Raw genomic sequence first — 13,565 nt, forward strand, 5'->3', positions numbered from 1 at the left:
CCAAATGCTGAAAAGTGGGAAACAAAAACAGAAGTACCTGGAAAAACTCAGCAGGTCTGGCAGCATCGGCAGAGAAGAACAAAGTTGATGTTTCGAGTCCTCATGACCCTTCAACAGAACTAAGTAAAAGTGGGATTAGGCTGGGTGGCTTGTTTTTTGGCTGGCGCAGACACGATGAGGCAAGTGGCCTTTTTCTGTGCCATAAACTTTCTAGGGTTCTAAGTACTTAATCCAAGAGGTGTGGCTGCCTCCTGGTCGGAAGTGTCTAGGTAAATTTCTCCTGCCTGGTGCATCACAGGGTCCGAAGTTTGGACTTCAGCCAAAGATCCTTAAGCTGCAGATATTTACTGCAGGTGTGGTTGCTGTGTTACAGCAATCACCATCCAAAAGAGTGGGTGAGGACCCGGAGGCAGAAATCACCACCTGATGGTTACTGCCCGGAGTGGCACAACACAGGCCAACAGTGAGGTCGCGAGGCTGCCACTGCTCTTTATGAATCCCAGGGAGATAGGTCCTGTGGGAAGGAGAAAAGAGGACAATAGGAGTATGTGTCTGTATGCTCTAGGCCCACAAAGCGGAGCCTGGTCTCCAGTCGTCTCAGATCTCCTTGCCACTGGACCAAGGCCTTGCTCCGTGAAGCTCGTGTGGTAGCTGCTGTGCAATGGCCACCCCACACTAAAAGAACTCACAAATAGGCATCTTCCACCCTCTTAAAATGAAGTTTGGGACCTGGAACATAAGGACCCTCATGGACAATCCCAACAGTGACAGTCCTGAACGGCATACTGCTATTGTTGCTTGGGAGCTCAGACATTTCCACATTCACATTGCTGCCCTAAGTGAGACTCAGCGGGCAGGGGAAGGCCAGCTCAAGGAACAAGGTGGCGGTTACACTTTCTCCTGGAAAGGTAAGCCAGTAGAAGATGGCTGCCTCCACGGGGTTGACTTTGCCATTAAAATCGAACTAGTTGGCTGTCTCAAAGACAGCCCTTGAGGGATAAACAAGCACCTCATGAACCTTTGGCTCACCCCAGCTTAGAACCAATGTGCTACAGTCCTTAGCATGTATGCGCCAACACTGGATGTTATAGACGAATCTAAAGAGGAATTTTACTCCAGCCTCGAGCAATCTCTGGCCCGAGACCCAACATGCAATAAGCTGATCCTCCTTGGTGACTTCAATGCCAGAGTTGGGAAGGACACAGACCTCTGGTGAGATGTAATCGGCAGAGATGGGGTAGGGAAATCCAATGCCAGTGGTACACTGCTACTGACAAAATGCCTAGAACATGGCCTTGTCATAGCCGACACCTTGTTCCGTCAGAGAGACAAGTACAAGGCCTCATGAAAACACCCTCGCTCCAAGCAGTGGCACCTGCTCGGCTACATCATTGTCAGAGCAAGGGACTGCAAGGACGTGCGTATCACCTGCGCCATGACAGGAGTCGATGACTACTGGACGGACCACTGCCTAATTTGCTCTGTCATCAACATCAATGTAGCCCCAAAGCATCAACAGCAACAGAAACAATGCCACAGGAAAATCAACACTGAGGCACTCAAGGACCCTGATCAGAGCCCTATTCAGCAAGTGCCTCACTGCCAACCTAGTGACTCCTGGCGATCCAGAGATGCAGAATTCCCACAGCGCCTGGTCTGCCCTTAAGGCCTCCATCATCAGCACTTGCAAAGAGATGCTTGGTCACTCGATCAGGAAACACTAAGAGTGGTTCAATGAGAACGGCCAGGAGATCCACAAGATGATAAGCCGCAAGTACAAGGCATTTCTGAGCCTGAAACAGCAACCCAACTTAACAGCAGCTTTACATCGGCTGAAGACTGAGGTCCAACAAAAAACCCGTGACCTAAAGAACAGATGATGGGCGGGGAAAACGCAGAGATCCAACAGTTAGCTGACAACTATGATGTGTAAAGTTTCTTTAGAGCAGTCAAGACCACCTATGGCCCAAGCACCCAAGGCCCCACTCCACTGCTGGCCAAGTACGCAGAGGTGCTCATCAAGAACAGAGAGGCAGTCAGTGCCCGCCGGGAGGAGCACTTCGAAAATTAGCATAACCCCAACCTGGCACGAGATAGAAAAGGCCATTCAACAGCTAAAGCGCAACAAGGCATCAGGAGTAGATGGAATCCCTGCCGAAGCACTAAAGCATGGCGGAGAAGCATTATTGGCGTGAATACGTGGCCTCATCTCCCTTATCTGGAAGGAGGAGAGCATGCCAAGAGATCTCAAAGACGTTGCAATCGTGACCACCTTCAAGAAAGTTGACAAGTCCGACTGCGGTAATTATAGATGAATCTCTCTGCTGTCGGCCACAGGGAAGGTAATCACAAGAATCCTCCTCAATTGCCTTCTCCCTGTGGCTGAACAGCACTTCCCAGAGTTGCACTACCCACCAAGGGGCACAACAGACATGATCTTCACCACAGCAGCTACAAGAGAAATGCAGTGAACAGCACCAACCCTTGTACACGGCCTTCTTTGACCTCATAAAAGCCTTCAACACTGTCAACCACGAAGAATTATGGAGCATGCTCCTCAGTTTTGGCTGCCCGCAAAAGTTTGTCACCATCCTCTGCTTGCTCCACGATGACATGCAATCCATGATCCTGAGCAATGGATCCACCACAGGCCCAATCCACGATTGGACCAGAGTCAAGCAAGGCTGTGTCATCGCGCCAACACTCTTCTCAATCTTCCTTGACACAATTCTCCATCTCACCCTCAGTAAGCTTCCTGCTGGTGTGGCGCTAAACTACAGAAGAAGCAGGAACCTGTTCAACCTCCAACGCCTGCAGGCCAGGTCCAAGGTCGTCCCATCCTGTGTCATTGAACTACAGTATACAGACGGTGCATGCATCTACACTCACTCAGAAGCCATTGTCAGCACCTTCACTGAGGTGTACAAGAGCATGGGCCTTACACTAAACACCTAAGACAAAGGCCTTCTACCAACTTTCCCCCTCCACACCACACTGCACCCCCCCCACCCAGGTTATCAAAATCTATGATGAGGTCTTGGACAATGTGGACCACTTTCCATACCTTGGAAGTCTACTGTCAACAAGGGCAGACATTGATGATGAGGTTCAACACCGACTTCAGTGTGCCAGCCCAGCCATCAGTGGCCTGGGGAAGAGAGTGTTTGAAGACCAGGACCCCAAACCCGGCACCAAACTCATGGTCTACAGGGCAGTAGTGATACTCGCCCTCCTATATGGCTCAGAGGTGTGGACTATGTACAGCAGGCACCTCAAAATTCTGGAGAAGTACCACCAATGCTGCTTCCGCAAGGTTCTGCAAATCCATTGGCAGGATAGGCGCACCAACGTCAGTGTTCTCACTCAGCCCAACATTCCCAGGATTGAAGCACTGACCATGCTCGATCAGCTCTGCTAGGTGGGCCACTTCGTCTGCATGCCTGCCATGAGATTCCCAAAACAAGCGCCCTACTTGGAGCTTCATTATGACAAACGAGCCCCAGGAGGCAGAGGAGACACTTCAAGGACACCCCCAAAGCTTCCTTGAAAAAGTGAAACATTGCCACCAACATCTGGGAATCCCTGGCCTAAGACTGCCCGAAGTGGAGGGAAAGCATCCGGGAAGGAATTGAACACCTTGAGTCTCATTGCCAAGGGCTAGCTGAAGTCAAGTGTTGACAGAGAAAGGTGCATGTGGCAACCAGGGCACCCCATCTACCCGCTCCTCCTACCACCGTCTGCCCCACCTGTGACAGAGACTGTCGGTCGTGCATTGGGCTCTTCAGTCATCTGAGAACTCAAATTTAGTGTGGAAGCAAGTCATCCCCAACCCTGAGGGGTTGCCTAAGAAGAAGGAGGTTGTTCTGGATCACACTTGTGTCCAACAGCTCCACATGTTACAGCTACAAAACATCACCTGCCCTGCCATTTCAAGTGTATATTGTTTTGACTAGTTAGGATTTCAAATTTTGAAACATAAATAAAAAATGAATGATTTTAAGTAATTTAACTATTTAAGCTATAAAGTTAATACAGTGCTTGTATCTTCTTGGTCCTAGTTTAAGCAACTGCACTAGTCTCGAGAAATTAACTGTAAAATTTGCCAATTAATTACCTTCCTGCTCACCTAATTAATGCCTCTATACCTCAGCTCTCAGGTCTCTTTGTCTCTTGCTCCCTCTCTCAGGCCACTCCTTGTCATTTGAATGATCAGAACAGAACCTCCAAACTCCCGAGTTAAGTATTCTATTGAGCTAGCCTCCAAGCTGCTTACTACCATGCTACCTAGGCCCAAACATCTTCAGCTGCTTCAATGGCCTTCTCGCCAATTAAGTCGGAAGTCAGGTTGTTTGCTGATGAATCACAACTCCCCAGATAATGAAGCAGTCTGTGCCCTTATGCAACAAGATCTGCTAAACATACAGGCTTAATCTGATAAGTGGCAAGAAACATTCATGCCATACAACTGCCAGGCAATGAACATTTCTAAGAAGCGAGCCTAAATACCTCCCCATTCAATAGCATTACCATCTCTGAACCCCCAACCACTAATATCCTCACCATGAACCATAAATGTAACTGGACCAGCCACATAATAGTGTGGCTACAAGAGAAAGTCAGGGGCTGAGTGTTGTGCAATAAGTAACTCACTTTCTGACTACCCAAAGTCTTTCCATTTCCTAGGAGGAACAGTGTAATTGAATACACACCAATTGTCTGGATGAGTGCAGCTACAACAACACTTAAGATGCTCAATACCATCCAGGACAAAGCAGCCTGCTTGACTGGCCCCCCCACTCACCACTTTAAACATTCACTCCTTACATCACCAGTCTAACATCATTGCAGTATATACCATCTGCAAGGTGCACTGCAGCTACTGGACAAGTCTTCTTCGACAGCACCTTCCAAACTTGTGGCCCCCACTGCCCAAAAGAGCAAGGCAGAAGACGCATATGGACACCACCACCTGCAAGTTCCCTTCTAAGTCACATATCATCCTGACCTGACCTGGAAATATATCGCTGTCTTGCTGGGTCAAAGTCATGGAACCCACTATGTGACAGCACTGTGGTGTACCTACGTTACATGAACTGCAGCAGTCCAAGAAGCCACATCATCATCACCTTCTCAAGAGCAATTAGGATGGGCAATGAATGCTGGCCTTGCCAGCAAAGTCCACATCCCAAGAATGGACTAAAAAATAAAATGAGAAACCATCTAATTTTGTTTTCCCATGCCCCAGTAAAAATATGACCTAGTGGTCTGGTTGAAAATAGTTTAACATTATCACAAATATGAAAAGTAATGTGCAGCTTGAGGGTAAGAACTTGGGTAAACCTGGCTGACATGCAACCTTTAAAAAAAATACAAAGGCAAAATTGAGATGAAGATAATGGGCTCAGTTATGGTTTATTCAATGAATGTTTCCAGCCTTTGTTACCAACAAGACTAATCAGGTATATATCTCAAGGTCTTCTGATTATAACAGGGTCATGATAACTGGATTGGATAATGCTACGTTGTAGACAATGACTGCTAGTCATCCAGGCTTGGTTTCAAAGGTATTGAGGATTTTCTTTGCCTGCTGGCCATAAGGGCTTTTAAATGAAATGAGTTTGAGGAGTTTTAATCCAGCAGCTACTGATCAGGAAATTAACTGCCAGCCCCTGGATTTTATTTAACAGAAACAGTGCAAGCTTCATACTGGGTGTGGTACAATTGAATTTAAAATCATATACGTTTTCAACACAGAAAAAGGCCCTTCAGTCCATTGTGTCTGTGCTGCCTTGTCTCTCCATAGCACTGTATTTTCCTCTGCTTCAAATATGTACCCCAATGTACCATTACAAACTGCAGTGCAGTCTATCACCACTTTCCATGGCAAAGCATTCCAAGTTCCATCAACACTCTAAGTAAAGAAATTTCTCCAAACCTTTCATTCACCTTTTAGCAGCACGAAATTAATTTTACGTGGCTTGTTTATGTTCAAAGAAGTTTGCAAAGATCATTTTTAATTGCTATTATAAAGCATATTTGTTGCCTTTCACTGCCATTAACAGCTAAAACATGTATAACTAGAAAGCGTACAGCATCAGTATAACCCAGCACTTTCAGCTCCTCATTACCCTAGGAAAGTTTCAATCAATGTCTGCGGTATACATAATATAAAAAAGACAATACCTCTGAATGCGATGTTTCCTGCATATAAATGCAAATATCCGCCTAAGGCCAAGCATTACTGGATCCCAGTTATTATAGTGACATAAAAGAGTTGCAATGAAGAAAGAGAGAAAGACTGGAACTGATCCTGCAAATAATAACCATGAAAACTCCACCTAGAAAATTAAAAATAAAGGTTAGAATTCATTTGAGGATGCAATCTTTTTGTCTAAATTTGCTTGTTAAAATTTTAAAATATGATTTCTGTTATATAAAATGACTTATGGCTCATTCTCATTTTACTCTTTATTTTAAGCTAAAATTGTTTAAACAGATGTACCAAGACACATTTTTACATTATTATACGGTGTCATATATAAAATATTATACATACAGTATTATGTTGTCTTATAGAGGGAAAAAACAGCTCTGGTAAAACATCCTTTATTACAATAAAATATTTGGCATTGACTCCTACAATTATTATGACTGACATCAGTTTGCTAGATGAAGCCCAGCAGAACTTTAAGGGTCATATAAATATATGTTAGTAATTCTTATGGAATGGCTAAAGTAGAAATAATCAATTTGGCCAAACTGGTCTATGCAAGTGTTTATATTGCATAGGAGCCACCTTCCACTCTAACTACCTCCTGTCACAATGCTCCTATAACCCTTTATTCCTTATCTGTCATGCGCATTAAGCCTCCCCTAAAGCTCCAATGCTATTTATTTGAACTATTCCATGTATTCTGAAAAGAAATTCCTTCTAAATTTTTCAGTTGATCTTTCAGTGACAATTTTACATTCATGTCCCTTGTTCTGAACTCAGCAACAAGTGAAAACAGTTTCTTCAAACCTACTCTATCAACCACTTGATCATTTTAAATAGCTGTATCAAGTCTCCACTTAGCCTTCTCTTTTTCAGAGAATAAGACCCTCCAGTCTGCTTAATCTTTTTTCATAGTTACATCCCGCTTATTATCCTTGTAAATTTTTTCTGCACTTTCTTCAGTGTTTCTATATGCCAGAACTGCACACAGTATTCAAAGTGTGATGTAATCAACGTCTGGAATTCGTTGCCTGGTTTAGCAGTGGAGACAGAAACCCTGAATTAATTTAAAAAGTACCTGGATCCGCACCTGAAGTGCTGTAACCTGCAAGGCTATGGACCAGGTGCTGGCAGGTGGCATTAGAATGGTGTCTATTTTTTTTATTTTTGGCCAGCGCAGACACGATGGGCTGAATGGCCTTTTTTTCTGTGCCATAACTTTTCTATGATTTCTAAGGTGCTATAGAAATTTATTATTGCCTGCTTTGTACTGTATCCCTCTTGTGATGAACCTCTTTTGCTTTTTTTATGGCCTTACCAGCTTGTGTAGCTTCTTTTAGTGATACACGTACAAGCTTTCTCAGTTGTCTTTGATCCTCTAACCCATTTAGATTCTTAACTTACAAATTGTAAGTGGCTTCCTTATTCCTCCTACCAAAATATGACTGCACATTTCGTTATATTGAACTTAATTTGACATTTATTCGTTCACTCTTAAAGTCTGCTTACATCTTTTGTATTTTGATGCATCTCTCTACATCATTAGCTGTATTTTCCCTCCTCCCTCAGTTTGGTATCATCTACAATTTTTGACTCCACATCTCCAATTTGAGCTCCAATCAGGTGAACAAGATGTCCCAGCAAGATCCCTGCCGGATATCATTTTCCACTTATCACTAATCAGAAAATTTCCTTAACTCCCACAATCTGATTTTGGTTTTGTAGCCATCTTTTAATCTATTCTGCTACCTAGATTACATACACACAGTCATTGGTTATTGAAGGCCTTCTCAATGCCCATGTACACATTTTCAATGATATTGCCTTTGTATTCTCTTGGGTATTTCTTCAAAGAATTCAATAAGGTCAGTTAAACTTGCTCTTCCTTTTAGAAATCTACTGATATTTTTAAAATTACATTCGCACTCTAGATGTTTTGTTATCTAATCATTTAGCAAATCTTCTAGTTTTTTTTCTTTATTCCTTCATGGGATGTGGACATTATTGGCGAGGCCAACAATTGTTGCCCATCCCCAGGTACCTTTGAACTGAATGGCTTGCTAGGTCATTTTAGAAAGTAGTGAATCCTCAACCACATTTTCTGGAATCACATGGAGGCCAGGCTGACAAATTTCCTTCCCTAAAGGGCATTAATGAACCAGGTGGGCTTTTTTTTGTTACAACAATCGGTTGCAAGTTTAATCAACCTTATTTTACAATTTTTCGGTGACAGTTGGCATGGTCAGCATTACTGAGACCAGCCTTTATTTCCAGATTTATTAACTGAATTTAATTGAATTTAAATTCCACCAGTTGCTATGGCGGGATTAAAACCCGTGTCTCCAGACATTGGCCTGGGCCCCTGGATTACTGGTCCACTGTTACTGCCACGACACCACAGTCTCCCCTTGATTCTTACCCCTACATGATACCTACTCTTCATATTGCAAAGTTTTGCACCATGCAGCAAACAAGAAGAAGTTTGGAGACGCTTTTCACACTATTTAGAAGGAACCCCAATTGGTCCAAGCACGTTACATTCGCTTGTGAACTGATCAATCTTATCCAAATCTTGGGAATGCCATGGGAAAAACAAAAGTAATTCCCACCCTGCCACTTTGCCTGCTGGAACGAAGATTGCTGTGCTTAAGTTTGGCGGTGGTGGGGGGGGGGGGGGTAATAAACAAGTTTTCATTGTTTTAGATAAATAGCATGCCATAATTTACTTTTAAAATTTACATTCACACTGAACATTTAAAGTTACCATGTGGCAGCTAGTGCCATAAAAAGGGCACATGTCTTGTCTCTCCCCTAACGTGACACCGCTGCGATGGAGTTCTCCAAGGGATGCGGCGCTCCGCATTTCCAGAGAAGCTAGGCCCAGAAGACACGGCAAGAAACACGGAGCAGCGATGAGGTATGGAAAAGATTGAGCGGAGTGACAATCTGACAATGATTGCCGTCCCGTGGAAGATCCGGGCCAGTGGCTTTGGTCTTCCCAATACTTAGTTGGGGCAAATTTCTGCTCATCCAGTACTGGATGTCAGAGAAGCAGTCTGACAATTTAGAGAAGGTGGTTGAGAAGGGGTTGAGAGGGGTGATGGTGAGGTATATCTGGTGTCAGCGTACAAATGGAAACTGATGCCGTATTTTCAGATGATGTCACCAAAGACAGCATGTACATTAGAAATAGGAGGGACCCACGGACAGAGAGATGTGAAAGCCATGGGAGAAAAAAAATGCAGTGACATTCGTATATAAGGAGGGGTGGCAAGCATAAATTTACAGGTAAACATGGTAGTTAACCTACATGTAACTTAAACAAGATAACAACATTAGTTTGAAAATTAAAAAGTGAATTTGATTAAATACATAAACTTTAACTAATTAATTTAATAAATAAAACAAGGTTAGCAAGGTAGTGCAGGGGATTGTGCCGCAACAGCACCACATGGGACTTTGTCGAGAACATTGCAATCCCAGGCAATCACATCTGCAGAAAATACCTGCATCTTGTACAACTTCAAGTCAGAATTGTTGAGCTGGACTCTGAGATGCAGATATTGCAGAGCATCAAGAAAGAAGACAGCTACCCAGACAAACTGATCCAGGAAGCAGTTAAGTAGAGTGGATTTGGTTAGTGATCATTGATAGAAGGGTGTGACTATGTGTCAGGTAGATGGGTGGGGGACCTTGGGTGCAGTTCTTGAGGAGCCTCAGCCTTTGATTTTATCCAACAGGTACAAGATTGTGACTGCCTGTGTAGAGGCGGGAAAAGTCTTCAGGTGGATGAGCCACCCATGTAGGAACATACAATATAGGTGCAGCTAGGAATGAGATTCTGCTAAGTGGTTTTAGGAACATAAGAACAAATGTAGGCTATTCAGTCTGTTGAATCTGCATTCAATACGATCATGGCTGATCATCCATCTCAATACCACGTTCCCACGCTATCTCCATATCCCTTGATGTCATTAGTATCCAGAAATCTCTCAATTTCTGTATTGAACAAACTCAACAATTGAGCTTCCACAGCCCTCTCGGGTAGAGAATTCCAAAGATCCACCACCCTCTGAGTGAAGAAATTATTCCTCATCTCAGTCTTAAATGGCATACCCCTTATCCTGAGATTATATCCCCTGGTTTTTGATTCACTAGCCAGCGGAAACAGCCTATCAACATCTACGCTGTCATGCCCTGTGAGAATTCTGTAAGTTTCAATGAGGTCACCCCTCATTCTTTGAAATTCTAGGAAATACAGGCCCAATCTCCCCAATCTCTCCTCATAAGACAGTCCCGACACCCCAGGTATTAATCTGGTGAACCTTCGTTGCACTCCCTCTAGGGTAAGTATATCCCACCTTAGATAAGGGAATCAAAACTGTACACAGTACTCTTGGTGAGGTCTCACCAAGGCTCTACACAACGGCAGAAAACATCTTTACTCCATTTCTCAAATCCCCTTGAGATGAAGGCCAACGTACCATTTGCCTTCCTAATTGCTTGCTGCACCTGCATGCTAACTTTTGGTGACTTTTAGTGACTCATGAACAAGGTCACCCAGGTCTCTTTGGACACCTGCGCCTCCTAAACTCTACCATTTAAAAAATATTCTGCCTGTCTGTTTTTTCTACCTAAGTGAATAACTTCACACTTGGTTCACATTATATTCCATCTGCCATGTTCTAGCCCATTCACTTAGCCTGTCCAAGGCCTCTTGAAGCCTCCTTGCATCCTCCTCACAATTTACATTCCCACCCTGTTTGGTGTCATCAGCGAATTTAAAAATATTACAATTTGTCTCCACATCCAAATCATTTATATAGATTGTGAACAACTGTAGACCTAGCATTGATCCTTGCAGTACCCCACTAGTAACAATCTGCCATCCTGAGAATGATCCACTTATTCCTACTCTCAGCTTTTTGTCTGTTAACCAATTCCAAATACATACAACTATATTCCCCCCAGTCCCATGTGCTCTAATTTTATTTACTAACCACCTGTGTAGGACCTTAACAAATGCCTTCTGAAAATATAAATAACCATATCCACTTGTTCTACTTTATCAATGTTACAAGCAATATCCTCAAAAAACTCCAACAAGTTTGTCAAACATGATTTTTAAACATGATATTTAAGAAGGGTTATAGAGATAAACCAGGGAGCTATATGCCAGTGGTAGGGAAACTATTGGAGAAAATTTTGAAGGAGAGAATCTATCTCCACTTGGAGAGGCAAGACTTGATCAGGGATAGTCAGCATGGCTTTGTCAGAGGGAAGTCATGCCTAACAAATTTGATTTAAGTTTTTGAGGAAGTGACCAGGTGGGTAGTGCAGTTGATGTAGTTTATATGGATTTCAGCAAAGCCTTTGACGAGGTCCAACATGGGAGACTTATAAAGGAGGCAAATGCAGATGGGATACAGGGTAATTTGATAAGGTGGATTCAAAATTGGCTTAGTTGTAGGAGACAGAGGGTGATGACAGAAGGCTGCTTTAGTGACTGGAAGCCCATGTCCAGTGGCGTACCACAGGGATCTATGCTGGGTCCCCTATTATTTGTCATTTATATGAACGACATAGATGACTATGCATGGGGTAGGATTAGTAAGTTTGCGGGTGATACAAAGATTGGCCGGGTGGTTAACAGTGAAGTTGAGTGTCTTGGGCTACAGGGAGATATAGACGGGACGGTCAAACAGGCAGATAAGCGGCAGATGGAATTTAACCCTGAAAAGTGTGAGGTGATACACTTTGGAAGGAGTAATTTGACAAGGAAGTATTAAATGAACGGCATGACACTAGGAAGTTCTGAGGAATAAAGGGACCTTGGCGTGTGTGTCCATAGATCTCTGAAGGCGGAATGACATGTTAGTGGGGTGATGAAAAAGGCAAACGGGACACTTGCCTTTATCAATCAAGGCATAGGCCAGGATTTTCCTCCTGGCGATTTAGGGGCGGGGCCCAGTCGCCGAGGGGAAAATGACGCGGGATGACGTTGGGAGGAATCCCCAACTTCATCCCGGTCCATTTAAATTTTTAGGAAGGCGGGCGGACAGCAAAATCAGCTGTCCGCCCACCGACCTGTCAATGGCCAATTGAGGCCATTGACAGGCTAATTAAAGTAATTAAAGACCTGCCCGGCCAACCTTAAGGCTGGTGGCCAGGCCAGGAGCCCTGGTGGGTTACAGATTATTCATGAAACTTCATCTACTGGATGAAGTTTCATGTCCTTTTTGCAAAAAATTAATGACGTTTATATGTTCTTTATTAACATGTCACATGAGGGGGACATGTTAATAATTTTTTAATGTTTCTATTTTTAAAGTTTTATCCACTGTCAGTATTCTCCCTGAGACAGGACTTTGCCTCAGGGAGAAGTGTGCTCTACCGAAAGAACGCACTTTGACAGATGGGGATTCCCTCCACTCCCAGAACAGGAAGTGCATAGCGCTTCCCGTCAGCGATGCCGGTGGGCAGGCCTTGATTGGCCCGCCCACTTAAAATGGCCCCGTTTCAGTGGCAGGGGTCGGTTGGCTGCCCGCCGCCAAGCCAGTGGGGCTTGCCCGCCATCCAAGGGCAAGATTCTGCCCATAGATTACAAGAGTAGGGAGGTCATGTTGGAGTTGTATAGAACCTTGGTGAGGCCACAGCTGGCAACTAATATGCAGTTCTGGTCGCCACATTATAAGAAGGTTGTGATTGCACTGGAGGGGGTGCAGAGGAGATTCACCAGGATGCTGCCTGGGATGAAACATTTAAGTTATGAAGAGAGGTTGGATAGACTTGGGTTGTTTTCGTTGGAGCAGAGAAGACTGAGGGGTGACCTGATCGAGGTGTACAAGATTATGAGGGGCATGGACAGGGTGGATAGGGAGCAGCTGTTCCCCTTAGTTGAAGGGTCAGTCACAAGGGGACATAAGTTCCAGGTGAGGGGCAGGAGATTTAGGGGGGATGTAAGGAAAAACATTTTTACCCAGAGGGTAGTGATGGTCTGGAATGCACTGCCTGGGAGGGTGGTGGAGGCGGGTTGCCTCTCATCCTTTAAAAAGTACCTGGATGAGCACTTGGCACATCATAACGTTCAAGGCTATGGGTGAAATGCTGGTAAATGGGATTAGGTAGGTAGGTCAGGTGTTTCTCACATGTCGGTGCAGACTCAATGGGCCGAAGGGCCTTTTCTGCACTGTGTGATTCTTTCATAAATCCATGTTGACTCAGCTCAATTTTACCATTCCTTTCTAAATGTCCAGTTATCACATCCTTTATAATAGATCCTAACACTTTCCCTACTACTGATATCAAAATAACAGGTTTGTAGTTCTCCTTTCTCCCTTTCCTCCCTCCT

General features: G+C 44.1%; 1 protein-coding gene across 7 annotated transcripts in view; it reads right to left on the bottom strand.

The window, feature by feature from the left end:
- LOC121285020 (solute carrier family 35 member F5-like) overlaps window positions 1-13,565 on the bottom strand; it is a 147,510-nt gene that overhangs the window by 8,517 nt on the left and 125,428 nt on the right. For all 7 annotated transcript variants that reach the window (XM_041201105.1, XM_041201100.1, XM_041201103.1 and 4 more), the window contains one exon: window positions 6,184-6,338. In XM_041201105.1, coding sequence (XP_041057039.1) covers window positions 6,184-6,338 — 155 coding nt within the window. The remainder of the gene's footprint in view (window positions 1-6,183; window positions 6,339-13,565) is intronic.

This window comes from Carcharodon carcharias, chromosome 12, assembly GCF_017639515.1.
Source record: "Carcharodon carcharias isolate sCarCar2 chromosome 12, sCarCar2.pri, whole genome shotgun sequence".
In the NCBI taxonomy this organism is placed as follows: Eukaryota; Metazoa; Chordata; class Chondrichthyes; order Lamniformes; family Lamnidae; genus Carcharodon; species Carcharodon carcharias.